Source organism: Colletotrichum truncatum (assembly GCF_014235925.2).
Source record: "Colletotrichum truncatum strain CMES1059 chromosome Unknown Contig_0004, whole genome shotgun sequence".
NCBI classification, from domain to species: Eukaryota; Fungi; Ascomycota; class Sordariomycetes; order Glomerellales; family Glomerellaceae; genus Colletotrichum; species Colletotrichum truncatum.
In genome coordinates, this window is record NW_027222401.1 from 4,279,723 (window position 1) to 4,294,101 (window position 14,379).

The 14,379-nt window shown below is 54.8% G+C and overlaps 4 protein-coding genes across 4 annotated transcripts; all 4 read left to right on the forward strand.

The window, feature by feature from the left end:
- Positions 1–2,144: 2,144 nt before the first annotated feature.
- On the forward strand, positions 2,145–3,234 carry CTRU02_207922 (arginase; the record flags this gene model as incomplete). Its single annotated transcript, XM_036729294.1, has 3 exons — positions 2,145–2,228; positions 2,287–2,870; positions 2,922–3,234. 3 exons carry the CDS (start codon positions 2,145–2,147, stop codon positions 3,232–3,234), a joined length of 981 nt encoding a protein of 326 aa, XP_036579126.1.
- A 1,740-nt stretch (positions 3,235–4,974) lies between these two features.
- CTRU02_207923 (uncharacterized protein) lies at positions 4,975–5,653 on the forward strand (the record flags this gene model as incomplete). The annotated part of the gene is made up of 3 exons (XM_070204991.1): positions 4,975–5,165; positions 5,221–5,495; positions 5,556–5,653. The coding sequence occupies 3 exons, from the start codon at positions 4,975–4,977 to the stop codon at positions 5,651–5,653; spliced, it is 564 nt and encodes a 187-aa protein (XP_070061524.1).
- A 1,112-nt stretch (positions 5,654–6,765) lies between these two features.
- Positions 6,766–7,073, forward strand: CTRU02_207924 (uncharacterized protein; the record flags this gene model as incomplete). Its single annotated transcript, XM_036729292.2, has 3 exons — positions 6,766–6,832; positions 6,882–6,981; positions 7,043–7,073. The coding sequence occupies 3 exons, from the start codon at positions 6,766–6,768 to the stop codon at positions 7,071–7,073; spliced, it is 198 nt and encodes a 65-aa protein (XP_036579124.2).
- A 2,350-nt stretch (positions 7,074–9,423) lies between these two features.
- Positions 9,424–14,048, forward strand: CTRU02_207925 (Anucleate primary sterigmata protein B; the record flags this gene model as incomplete). Its single annotated transcript, XM_036729291.1, has 2 exons — positions 9,424–12,834; positions 12,882–14,048. 2 exons carry the CDS (start codon positions 9,424–9,426, stop codon positions 14,046–14,048), a joined length of 4,578 nt encoding a protein of 1,525 aa, XP_036579123.1.
- Positions 14,049–14,379: the final 331 nt, after the last annotated feature.

Genomic DNA, 14,379 nt, shown 5'->3' on the forward strand with positions numbered 1-14,379 from the left:
TTGCAAAAGTTTAAACAAATAACTATAGTATACATGGATGATTCGGTTCCGTACCTCCGTCCGTGAAGCTCGGGGGCTGGGGTGGGAGAAAGCCGATCTAGAGCCGCCCCCGGTCGAAGCCGAGCAAAGCCGGTCCTGGGCGTCGGAAACCGTTTGTTTTTCGCGTGGTGTACTATTCTCGGAGCGAGATGGTCACTTGACGCATTTTTTTTACGTTTTTACTTTCTATCCGCCATATGATGGAGACGGCCACGAGGACGAAAATCTGCGGTGACGTCTCTTACGAAAAGAAGTTGAGCCACCCCTTCCCCACGTCACGTCTCAAGTTTCGATACAGTGCCGGGGGGGTTCTTTTACGTAAATGGGGATCCAGTTACAGGGGAGGGAGGGGGGTATGAGTCCCGGGTGGGAGATCTGATAAGTTGTGAAGGCATCGGTATATATATAAAAGTACAGTACACAAATGTGCGGAATCATAGAGGCAGACAGACGGAACAAAGAATAAATGCGTGTCCGGTTTGCGCCGGGTATGGAGATGAGGGATTGGCGTCGTCATGGGACCTTTTGGAACCGTCAAACTGATTGATAAACTGGGAATGGAGCTGCTGGTGGAGGACAAAGCTGCGGTGTGAGTGGGCTTACATTGGTTCTTGTTCTGGATTCGGTTTAGTTGGAGTGCTTGTCAGATCGAATCGATGGTGTCCGGGATAGGACCAGCATCTCGGGGTTTCGGAGATGGAGAGGTGAAGCCAGTGACAGACATAATGTGGGTGATGGATGGGAGATGATGTGAGATGGTGAGTTGAGGTGGGTTCGGTGTGGCCGGGCCTTTTTCTTGTTCCTTTCTACTGTGTTTTGGTTTTGGTGTGGTGTGGTGGAGGGCCTCAATTTTTACGAGGTGTAAGGGGATTTTAAATCGGTAAGCGAACCGATAAGGCTGGAGATAAGAGATAAGAAATCGATAGGGGGTGGGTTTGCTGTGAACCTCGAGAAATCGACATGTTGAATGGAATATTCACGTATACAACAGAAAAGTCATATACCAACAGATACAAAATGAAGGACGAGAAACAGAGAACAAGACTGGAAAAAAGGGATGGGGGGGACGACAAAACCCGCAAAGGGGGCTGATTCGTGTCCCCCCTCCCCCCAACAATTCGACCTTTTTTGTTGCCGAGTTGTCGAAGCGTAATGCCTTCGCGTCGCCCTGCCATTAGGGATATATCACCAACTTTCGAGGTGGACGTGGGACGTGGCCCCTACTTAAATAATTGCCTCGATGGCCTCGATGGCCCCTCGCAGCGCCCCAAGCTCGGCCCTCACCTGCCGTTAAGTGCCACTGCTCCGGGCGCGCCAGACCCCTAAGTGCAGGTGCTCCAGCGGCACTCCAGCGGGGTCGAGCCCGACGGGCGCCGCTAGTCCACCGATGGTATCCACTGATGTTCCCCTAAGTGCAGGTCTACCCGCGGTGGAGACCCCAATTTTTTTTCGGGTGCCTTTTTTCTCCACTACTGGAACACACGCTGGTGTCATTGCCGTAGTCCGTTCCGGAAGCATTACTTGGTGGTGTAGTGAAAGGAAGAGTAGGTATCTATGGCTGTGTTTTGCGCTGACGAGATACATGAGGGGTAAGATATTATTAGGTAGAATCTAGAAGAATAATACAGTAAAAAAAAAAAAAAAATCGCTATCAAAAATATCAAAAAAGTACCCCGCCAGAAATACCTTACACAAACCGCCGTGAGCACCTTGCGTCCCCCCTCCTCTTCTCAACCCTCACCCCCCCCTTCGGCCAGTCAACCTGGAATGCACTTCGGCGAAGCCCTCCGCAACCGCCACGAGCCGAGTCAAGCCCCAGTCGTTCTTGTTCCGGGTAAGATCAGGATCCTGGCCGCTGCGCTTGTCTGGTGCCATGGTTCTTGCCGTGGTCATGGTCAAGGCTGGCTTGCTGGCCGCGACGGAAAGGGTTTACATACCTTGACTTCCCCGTCTTCGTCCTCTTCTTTTTCTCTCCTTCTCATCTTCAGCTTCTCCTTCTTCTTCTTCGTCTTCTCTACATCTTCTCTCCTCTGCCCAGAGTCAACCACCTCCTCTCCTGTTGCATACCTCCCGTCTTACCTTTGTCCTTTCTTCACTCAGTCACGATGCATACGTCAATGATCAAGTCCAAGTTCCTCACCCACCCTGAGGACCTCGGCATCGTCGCCGTCGGCTTCTCCGGTGGACAGGTGAGTACCTCTGTCGTGTCCAGGACTTCTTTTGACCTTATCCGCTGACTTGGACTAGCGCAAAGCTGGTGTCGACGCAGGCCCCAAGGCCCTCATCGAGTCTGGTCTGCTTACCCAGGTCCGCGACGAGCTCGGCTACAAGCTTCACGGTGACGACCAGGTGCACCTCTACCAAGATCTCTTCCCCGAGTCCGACCCCCCCTACCGCAACATGAAGAACCCCAAGGCCGTGTCGGCCGTGACGAAGCGCATCGCCGAGCAGGTCTACGAGCAGTCGCGCCTCGGCCGTCTGACTCTGACCCTCGGTGGCGACCACAGCATCGCCATCGGCACCATTGCCGGCTCCGCAAAGGCCACGCGCGAGAGGCTCGGCCGCGAGATCGCCGTCATCTGGGTTGACGCCCACGCCGACATCAACACCCCTGAGTCGAGCGACAGCGGTAACATCCACGGCATGCCCGTCGCCTTTGTCACGGGACTCGCCAAGGAGGAGAAGCCAGAGTACTTTGGCTGGCTCAAGGACGAGCACATGCTCAACGTCAACAAGCTGGTCTACATTGGTCTCAGAGACGTCGATGCCGGCGAGAAGAGAATCCTGAGGGAGAACGGCATCAAGGCGTTTAGCATGTTTGACGTGGACAAGTATGTCATTCTACCCACCTAGCGGAGAACCATTACTGACTGACAAAACAGGTACGGCATCGGTCGCGTCATGGAGATGGCGCTCGCCCACATCGGCAACGACACCCCCATTCACCTGTCGTTCGACGTCGATGCGCTCGACCCCCAGTGGGCTCCTTCCACCGGTACTCCCGTCCGCGGCGGCCTGACTCTGCGCGAGGGCGACTTCATCTGCGAGTGCGTGCACGAGACGGGCAGCCTCGTGGCTGTGGACCTGGTCGAGGTCAACCCTCACCTGGCCAACGACAAGGACCCTGCCGCGAGCGAGACAGTAAGAGCAGGATGCTCGCTGGTGCGGTGCGCTCTGGGTGAGTCGTTGTTGTAGAGTTGGAGACGACGACGGAGGGAATAGACAGACAGACGTACAGACGACAAGAGTAGAGACCACAAGAGTAGAGGAGGTATTCGAGGATACACACACATGGGAGGGCGGAATCATTCGGCGCATGGCGAGGCCGGAATAGAGCCACCAGGGAACTCAGTCTCCAGGGCGGAACCGAGTTAGTTTATAATACCACAGCAGAGCATTGTTTATGATTACTACTCATATCAGAAATCGTACGAAAACATTCTACAAAGTAATCTGCGCATGTCATATGCATGTATAAGGGGGGTCTCTCTCTACGTGCATCAGCCCTCCGGACACGTGCAACAAGGCGGTGACGGCAACCATGGCCGGTTCGGAAGCGTCCCGGTAGCGGGGGGGAGTGGGGCTCGGTGGTCCGGCGCGGTGCCTGACAGCTGGTGTAGGTGCGGGGTGGATGGGTGGTGGGTGTTCCACTGAACCATAGAAGACTGATGGCCACCCGTCGCGCGTCGGGGCCCCCAGCCATGCCATTTTATGCGATGGCAGATGATTTGCCCAGCCACCTGAATGTCACTGACATTTTTTGGGATTTCGCGAAGAGGTAAATTTTTCTTAAGGATGGTGGTTCCCTTTATTTCTTGGCTTGAAGTTGAAGTTGTAGATGCGATTTCGACTTTGTCGGAATTTCTACTGGAATAAACACCAAAATCAACGCTCGAAATCCTAGTCGAAGCCCATCGAATTCCATCTTCCGCCATTAATTTAACCCCCCGCATCCAAGTCTACTGACGCGCCCGAACGCGCTCAAGTGCCAGTGCCGGTGCATTTCTTTAGCTGGGCGTCCCGCTATTTCTGCGCATCGCCCTGCAGGATCTTTGCGCTACGGCTTCGACGAGATTCTGAAGATCCTACTTCTCTCTCAGACGACTCGACTATCGCGGGAATCCCAGGCCTCACCGCTTACATCTTTACGGCGCCACGGAAAACAGGCGAGACAAGTGACTCTGATCGAACAAGTTCCCCGTCGCAGCCCGACGTGACATTGGAACCAGGGTGGTGGGAATTTCCGGCCAAGGTTGGAATCGAATCGAGCCTTACCGGCACGAATATAACTCAGAAACCACCAGCAGCACCGTTTGACGTGGCACACACGCACTAAACCGGGCCCAAGGCGCATCGCATCGCGCCGCATCATCCCCCTCCCACCCCCCTCTATTGCAGCGGACGATTGGTTTGGTTTTGGAGGTTGGGTTGTCCTGTCCTGCCCTTTTTTCTTCTTCTTCTTCATCGGCCAATCGTCGCTACACGCGCTGTTCACCAACAGCACACCACAGCTCACCCTTTGAGGGATAACGGGACTAACGACACCGACGAATCGGTTTTTGGGCTGCGAGGGATTACTTGTTTTTTCTCGGGAGGGATTGTACCTGCTTTCGACGTCCCCGTCATCAGGTAGAGGGGCGCATCATTATCGAATCACTCGCTCTAGTGCATTGGGTTCCCACGGACGGACCGACGGCTGGGCGATAGATCGATTCCCGACCCGACCACCCACCGAGCCTTGCATCGCCCTCGCCAGCCGATCGCATTTGTTGTGTTTGCATTGCGACTCTTTACAAGTTTCTACGCCTTCAAAGAGCCTCGTCGCCCCCGCGAAAGGTGCTCTTCGATTCGACTCGCAAAGCGATTGAATACCCCCGACGACCACACGATTAAGAAAGACCAAAAGACGCACTACGATACTCACCAACACCCGAAATGGCCGCCTCAACGCTGACGAGCAGCTCCTACTACGACCGCCGCGTCGTCGAGCGCGTCCACCGGTACCAGTGGCCCGGCATCCACCTCAATCTCTGGATCCTGATTATGCTGGTCGCCTCGTGCCTCATCATCGGCGTGTTTGCGTCTTTTATCGAAATCCAGCAGCGGCTTCTCCTGCCGATACCATGGTGCGTCTTCTGTTCTTGTTTTGTCCTACTTGAACCATCGCTGATGCGTGGATAGGTACTTCCCCTACTTCATCACCGTCGCCGGCCTCGTCGTCATCTTCATCGGCTTGATCCTCTGGCTCGTATACCAACGCCGACTTCTTCCTGCAATCGTTATGATCGGCGCGTTCATACTCTTCATACTCTGGTTCGTCGGGCTGGTCGTCGTGAGCATACAGCTTTGGGGACCTGATGGGTCGGTGTCGAGTACGTGTAATCTCGCCGTGTTCAACCGCGGCCCGACGGGCCAGAGTCTGGAGACCCTTGCGTGGTTGCAACAGAAGAGCATTTGTGAGTCTATCTGTGCTTGTTCTCGTGCTTGTAAAGGAGTGACGATGCTAACTGGCGTAGGTCAATCATGGCAGGCTGTCTTCTCGTTTGCGCTCGTCGGGGCCTTGTTCCTTCTTTGGATCATGGTTATGGCGTATCAGGTCTTTGCCGCGTCATAGGAAGACCTCAGGCCGATACACTGATGCTTTTTGGACATTGTATGGCCACTGTTTGGACATATGTCCGATACATACCTTGAGACGCCGGTTACTTTCGGCGGTCTTCTACGAGTACATGCGTGATGGATTAATGGGGAGCGTTTCCTTGGTGCGATGCATACACTGGCGTTATCTGGGTTGGCATTGATAGTAAAAGATGAGGCAGAGAGGCTGTGTCTCGTGTAATGATGAAAGACGAAAGATGAAGGATGAATTGACCATGTTTGATGCTCGCCTGTGCGCTTGTGCTTTTGCTATCGACTACGCAATCCGTCGACATCAGATGGCCCATCAGCCACCGTCAATATACTAAACCGACCGCATGAAAGGGTACCTCCGCAGTGGCACCATTCCATCATCGTCCCATGTTGCATCCTGGCCGACTGACGTAGAGGTCTCAGACCCCAGTGGCTCTCACGGGACAGTCCGGGGATGCCGCACATCCGGGCCAAGTCTTTTGACCAGGACGCTTCGTCCGGGGTTTATCTTGACATGCCAACATCGATTTCGGGGTCTTTACACGAGGGTGAGACCCTTTCTTGGCATCGTGTTCCTTGAAATAGAACCAAGCAGAAGCGATCCATGCGGTCTTGAGGAAGCTTGTCCGATGGGATGCAGCGATTGTGGGCAAGGAAATGCCTGGTTTCCTCCCGGGCTGAGCTTGTTTTCTCTTCGGCCAAGCTTCGACGAGGTCTGGATCCTGATTGCGTTGGTGTGGAACCGGTTGGTCGGACTGTCTCTTGAGGGTGTTGATCGTCGGTGTGTGCTATGTTTGGGTGAAGGAGGAAAGACGTACCGGCGATGACGTAGGGGGGTTTTTGCACCTGCTTTTCCGAAACTGGGAATTTGCGGGTGAGCCTCCCGGGTGGGATTAGGTCATGGTGGGAAGGTTCGATGGGGAAAGCGGGGGGAGGGGCAAGAGATATGATGCAGATGGATTTAGAGCGATGAGATGTGTATATAAGAGAGTGATTCCGGATCAGAAAATTTCAAGATTAGTACAAGATCATCTGAGTCACATCACATACACACACAAACACACAAGTTTTCATCAACACATTCAGCTATTCAATATGAACCCCTTCAAGAGCAACCACGCCCAGCCCGCTGGCCAGCCCAAGCAGGACCCCGTCGATAAGGGTGAGTTTGTTTTCACAGCAATACAATGAACTAGTGCTGACGTTTGAAGCTTTCGACTTTGCTACCAAGAAGGCTGGCCATGATATGCCCCGCAGCACGGATGAGAAGATCACCGATGCCGGCCGCAACATGTACGAGAAGGTCACCGGGTAAGTCGATAAAAAGTGTTTACATTGAGACACGGGGCATGGCTGACGTGTTGGTGTGCAGAAAGAAGGTGAACCCGAAGATTTCCAACTAGATTTGCCGTGCGTGCTGGACACAGCGTGGTGTTATGAGATATGGAGGTTATGATATCGCACGATAGTGTTTTAATCAGTGTACAACAATACTAGTGTACAACACAGATTTATTCACATTACTTGCCTGTTGATAAGTGATTTTGGAAAAAGGTGGTGAGTAAGTTATTGTGTTTTATGTTGTTGGCATGTCATTGTAAAAGCCGACACTTGCCCTCTTATCTGCACAAGCCTCAGTTGTGATTATAGAATCCTATGAACATGTATAGCAGCTGAAATGCTTCGACATAAATTCCTACACAAGTCATGTCGAAGCCTAAAATATGAGATTTATGTCTAAGTCTAGAACTAATGAAGTATTGTGCCTGATACATGATGTTTAGCCATCATAATCACAGGTAGATTGTAGCTGCGCACGTCTCTTATCTATAATGAGTTGGACGTATCAAAAATAATTCAATGTGACATTGTCTGGAAACAAGGCGGCACATCCTACTCATCACAATGAGACTTGTGGAAACTGTTAATTACATGTCTCGAGAACCTTGCCGCATTCCAAAGGCCAAGACGGCAGCTTATCTTATCACCAGCGACCGACCTGATGGGTGAGACGTCGGCAGGTGATTAAGTCATGGTCTTGGCACAATACCTCGCCGTGGTCTAGCTCACCACATTTATAGACATCCGGATATCCTCTCCGCCAGCCCTGCAAGGTCCAAGATGTCTGGGACGCCGTGTGGCATTTGGCGCATTGTTGGTGAGACGTGGACGCGACACGAGGGCTTGAGTCGCGATGAGTTTGAGCCATGTATGGAAATGAGATGAGCTTCCCGCATCCCGCTGAGGAATGCTAGAAACTGATAGTTACATTGGCTTAGTTCAGGAATGATGAGAATGCAACGGTGGCCATTCCATTTTCCTCAAGGCCATTGTATCCACGTACAAGGTACATTTGCGATTCTCAGTCAAAGTGGTGAGGTATTCGTATTCATCTTCCTTTCAAGTCCGGAGTAGTAGTGCCCCCTATTACCTGCGTCCATCACAGCCAGTGTGCGACATCACCACCACTATTACGATAGCCCACCCCACCGCCAATGGCGTGCAGCGGCTGTTTGCGGCAGGATGGAAGGCCTGCCGAGCAGATCAGGAGGGGGGAAAAGCACCGGAGGACGCCCCGTCATTGGCCCAAAGTTTTTCCGGCGGCGCCATCGCCTCAGTGGCTCGGGCGGGCCTTAAAAATCCAATTGAGGTGCTTTCGAGGGAAGAAGCCTCCACTATATGTAACCTAACTCGGGTGTCATAGCAACCACCACTGCAGAGACAAGGGGGCAGCCTACGGGAGGTGATCAGTGAATGGGCCTCGGGTGTTTTAGTGGGCTCCCTATGAAGGGGTCTTATCAGTGGTTGGAGCCACGAGGCTGGCAGGGGACCATAATGGGTGATACACACCCAAAGAAGCCCAAGCACTGCTGAAAGAGATACCCCCTCCAATCCCCTCCTCTCCCTAATTCTGGCCCCCCCGTTCCAAGGCCCGCCGCCTTCTGGCCAGACCCCCAGCATCACCCTTGGAGGAGCCACTTTCAGGAGCACCTCAGCAACCCCCCCCCCAAGCAGTAAAAACAGAGAAACAGAAAAGAAAGGAAAATAAAAAAAAAACAAAGACGAGGAGGTAAGAGAGAGAGAAAAGAACACACACGGCAGGAGGACCGAGCGCAACACCAAAAGTTGAAGCTGCATTTCTACGTTACATTCGTTCCCTCCCCCTCTTCGTCATTTTTGTACTTTGTACCTTCCTCGTCCTAGCAAAGAAGCTGCCACGCCACCTATTATAGTGCCTCCTTCCTTCCATTCCGGCTGCCGTAGCGCACCGTAAAGAACCACCCAAAACTCCAATTGGAAGGCAGCCGCCCTGCGAGTTCCAGGAACGCAAGGCAGGAACGGCCACCAAGGTACGTACTCATCACCAGACACACAGATATGGAAGTTGCTGTCAGTTTTGTGTCACTCTTGTCTGTCGCTCCTGCCGCTGAAGTCAAAATTCACCACGGACTCTCAGTACGGAAAGAGGGACAGGAACGACGAAAAAAAAAGAGAGAAGGAGCTGTCTGACATCCTTTTCCCCCCCTTCTAGCCACAATCTCGGCCGACCTCTCATATACATTGATTGATTGTACAATCACACCTCTGTACACATCGAATGTCAATTAATCGATAATATTTACCACCACCTCCGCCATACACACCGCTGACACACCAGCCGGAGTTCCTCGAGGACCGAGCATTCAAACAAAGAATTGTCACCCCCTCGACCCAGCCGGATGCATCCCCCGAACCGAACAGCCACAATCCACCATGGACGATGAGGGGAACCGGTCAAGGAGCCGCCTCGATGAGGATGCCCGTCCTACCACCGCACGCCGTATAGACGATCATAACGACGACGACGATAGCTTGCGCATCGACGAACCAAGCCCAGAAGACCAGAAATCTCGAGAGAAACCCGAGCTTCCTGAAGATAGAGAGGCCAGCAACACCACGCCCACCCCTGATCAGTCCCAGCGAACTCCCACAAAGAGCCGGCAAGACCATCATGATACCACAGAACCCGACCGCAAACCCTCTCCCAACCCCGTAAACGAACCCCACACCGCAAACGATTCCATGTTGCCTCCCCCGCGGCCTCAGACGAACGTCGTCCTCGACAGCAGCTTCGTCGATGGGCCCAACTATGACGACTCTCGCCATGGCGACTCCCTTGCCGAATCTGCCGTCCGCGCTCACCTGCAGGATGTCGAGTCCAGCTTCGTCTCCCGTCTATCGCCTATACCCACCATAACTCACGAGGGCGCAGACGATACCTACCTGTTTGACGGCGCCGCTTCGTCAAAATCTCCCGCCCCGAGACAACCCCCTGCGAGTCCTAGTCCTAGCCCGAGACCTGACAATGCGCAAGCTGCCGACAAGTCTGGGCTCGGAGACTATTCCGATCTCAGGCCGCAAGACTCGGCGTCTGTCGACATCTCCAATACCACGTCCTCCCTCGAGCAAATGTCATCGTCCCCCGCCGCTGCCGCCGCTGCACGCACAATCTCCCGCGCACTCTCTAGCGCGAGCAATAGGACAGATAAGCAGTGGTTGGATCCTCCCCCCGCTGAAGAGACGGATGAGGAGTGGTCGCTCTCTCGCGCAGAGTCTGCCGCCGAATCCGCCTCGGCAACCCTCCACAGCAAGTTATCCGATGGCAGCCTGCAAGGCGGCTCTGTAGATGCCGGCAGCACCCCCGGACACGCCTTACGCTACGGCAAGCGGCCTAAGTACCTGCGAAGCCGAGGCGCCAGCCAGCGCTCGTCCGTCTCCTCCTTCGTTACGAACCCCGATTCTCACGACGACTTTGAAAGCGAAAACACCGCCAACTTGGGCGCTGACTTTGCCCTCCAGACCGGTGGCGCTGCCACCACCACGAGCTTGCCCCGAAGCCTCAGTAGCATTCTGTCACGGTCGGTGAGCATGGGCAGCATGGTCTCAGGGCTCGACGACCCTGAGTCGTTGCCCAGCCAGCTCGAGACACTTGAGGAGGTCGAGGCCGGCTTTTCCCCCCACCAGACGCACAGAAACGAAGACCTCCTCGCGACCCCGAAACCTTCCAAAGAGAACCTCACCGCGCCTACCGATACCGTCATCGCTCGCCATGTCAGGAATGTCCAGGTGCCCGAGTCCCTGGCAAAGGAGTACAGGACAAAGAGTGGCTTCGTTACGCCTCGCAAGCCCTCCGAGGTGCCGCTCGGCGCTTCGACGCGCTCCGGTAAGAACCTGACGTTGAAAGAGCAGAGCAGCACGATTGAGCGCCTATCTAAGGAGAACTTTGATCTCAAGCTCAAGGTCATGTTCTTGAGCGACCGCCTTGATAAACTATCCGAAGAGGGTGTTAAGGAGATGATCTCGGAGAACGTGGAGCTCAAGACGAGCCTCGCCGTCATCCAGCGCGACAACAAGGCCCTGCGCAAGAGGGTCAAGGAGTTGGAGAAGCAGCTCAAGGACGACCTGGACCGTCCCGGGACCGCGAGAAGCGGCGATTCCTCCAACGACTCGTCCGACCAAGACGCACAGGATCGCGAGGAGGAGATCATGTACCTGCGAGAGCGCATGGAGGAGTACGTTACCGAGATCGAGAGGCTGCGCAACGAGAGCATGTCCAAGGAGGCCGACAAGCGCAAGCTGGCCGAGGTGGTTAAGTCTCTGGGCGAGAGATCGGGCGGCAACCTGGGCAGTCAGGAGGAGGCAGACGTATGGAAGGACCTCCTAGAGCAAGAGACGGCCCGTCGTGAGCAGTCTGACGAGGACAACCGCAAGCTGCGCGACGAAATCTTTAAGCTCAAACAGGAGATGAGCAGCGGACACGGCGGCATGCATCACACGACCAATATTTACAACATCACTAAGAAGCACAGACAAACATCGCCCAGTCGCCCGGTCTCTGGACTTTCGGGTGATCTCGAGACGAATGGCGGCTTCAGCGCCGCGAGCACATTAGTAGATGAGCTACGACGGGAGAGCGAGCAGTTGCGACACGAGAATGCCGAGCTAAGACGCGAAGTTGGTGCGCAAACATCCATGCTGACTTCGAGGAACCGCGAGAAGGAGCGGTTGTACCAGGAGATTGAGGATCTCAAGATGGCGCAACGACGTGGCGGACCTGCACCGTCAACCATTGACTCCCTCCTGGAGCGTTCTGCGTCCCGGGCCGGTGCGCACCACAGGTCCATGTCGCGAGTGAGCGCCAGCAGGACGCAAATGACCGAGATCGACGAGCTGGAGCGTGAAGAGCTCGAGACCAAGCTGGCCGATTCGCGAGACAAGATCAACGAAGTCAAGCTGCAGAACCAGGAACTCCAGCGCGAACTCGAAGGTTGCATGGCGGACTTCGAGACTGCCATCGAGGGCAAGCGACAAGCTGAAGAGATTGCCGTCGCCCTCCAGGAAGATCTCGATAACGCTATGAACGACCTCGTGGCGCTGCAGGCAGAAAGGGATGAAGCGCTCAGGGAGCAGGCCGACATGGAAGCAGAGTTCGAGTCACTACGAAAGGAGGCCCAGGAGGAGATCGACGCCCTCGAGGGCGAGGCCGATCAAAACACCAACGAAATAGAGAGGCTCAAGCTTGAGCTGAACGACAGAACAGAGAACTTTGACGCATTACAGGAGGAGATGCGCAAGATGAGCGAGGCGCTGGTCCGCCTTGAGGACGACCAGACTGCCAAGGTCCGGAGGATACAACAGTTGGAGCAAGAGCTCGCCGACGCTAACAAAGAATCGGAGGAGCTCGAGGCCAAGCTGCTTGAGTCCAACGACAAGTCACAACGGCTCAGTGTGCAACAGGAGTCGAGCCAGGGCGAGATTGCGTTCCTGCGCGAGGAGCAAGAGGGCGACAAAATCCGCATCGGCGACCTCGAGGCGGCGCTCGCCAACACGGAGCAGAGCCTGCGTGACGAGCGCGACAGGATTAGGGAGCTCGAACAGCGCCTCGCCACCGAGCGTCGGCAGCGTGAGATTGTGGCCAACAAGGAGAAGGAAGAGGTGCAGCAGTTCGTCAACGATCTCAACCGCGAGATGTCGGCGGCCAAGGACGAAGCCAGGAGGTTACGTAAGAGTCTTACATCCCGCGAAGTCGAGGCCACCGAGTGGAAGGAGCGGCTCATGGAGCTGGAGAACAATCTCAGGGAGGCACTGGGCGATCTTAACGGCACTCGCTCCAGTCTTCTCAAGGTAAGCAGCTTGTTCCTGTATCGCGATGGCGGTGCTAACGAAAGCAGTCGATTGCCAAGCTTCAAAGAGAGCTCGAGAATACGGTCCGCGAGCTCGACACGACAAAGGCATCACTGGTCGAGAAGGATCGTATCATTAAGCAGCGCGATGCTCTGCTCGAATCCCACGGCTTGGAGTCACGCAAGCTGGCGGTCGAACTGGAGAAGGAGATCCAGGCCCACCGCACGACAAAGAACCAGTTTGAGACGTTCCAAAAGACACATCAACACGTTTCGAGGACTGTCAGCACACAAGACCTACGCATTTCCGAGCTCGAGTCCTCGCGCACAATGGACAAGAAGAAGATTGCTCACCTCGAGTCAACGTTCAAGGACCAGCTCACGGAGCGCAACAACCTGTTGTTGGTGCTGTGGACGAGACTATCGGCCCTCTGCGGCACCGACTGGGCACACGATAACAGCCTCATCAACGGCCGCGCGCTGCCCTCGCTTGAGGCCGTCGCCACGATGCTCCCTGGCTTCAGCAAGAACTTGTTGGCGGCAGTGAAGACCATCGAAACCATGATGGGCAGCTTCTCCTCCCGCGTGAAGAGCGTTGAGAGGGACCTGTGGCGCGAATACCAGAGCCTTGAGAGCAACCTCGAGGCACGCACAAAGAAGTTGGAGCGGCTCGAAACCCTCGTGCGGAACAGCGCCGCGTCTGGCTCCCTAGGGGCTTACGAGCAAGCGAGAATGGCGCGGTTGGAGGACGCTTACCGCCAGCTCAAGGTGGAAAATGCGACGCTGCGAACAGCTCAAGATGTTAGAAGCAGAGCCGCGTACTCGGCGACGAACGACCCCAGCGCCGCCATTCCGGAGCCTGGCAGCGGCAGCCCTTCGCCCTCCGTGCCCACCGGTCCCCGCGAACGCGAGAGAAAACCCCGAAAGGCCGAGCGGACTTCACCCATGGCGCGCAGCGCATCCTCCCACACTATGACAACCCCCGGGTCAGCCAACCACAACCCCTTCGAAGCATCTCTAGCGGAGCGGGAAACCACGGATAACCGATGGATCTTTAAGCTGCGCGACCTCGAAAATAAGCTCAAAGCAGAGCGCGAGGGCAGATCGCAGGACCGTACGGCGGCGAGACAAAGGCTAGGGGGACTCGAATCAGAGAACCGCGCATTGCAGAGCGAAGTGGCGCGCATACGCAGGGCGAACGGAGCCATGGAGTGAGGATAAGGGAGCATCTCGAGTTTCCTTTGTAACAATTCACTGTCTGTATCACTAGGAGCCTGAAGAACGGAGTGGACGACTTTTTTTTTTTTCTAGTCTTTTTTATTCTTGCTTTTCTTCATCTTTTTTGCATCTCTAACGTCAGCGATGGATGGTCCAGCTGGGAATCTGGAGGAGTTTGCGGAGAACCGGGGCCGCCTTTTGGGATACTTAATACGGAACCTCACGTCTGCTGGCGTTTTTCTTTTTGTTTTTCAACGGCATAAAGTCTGCATATCAATGTGTGACGTGATGATGTATGTCTCTCTTCCGGTGAGGATGAGAAAAGTAG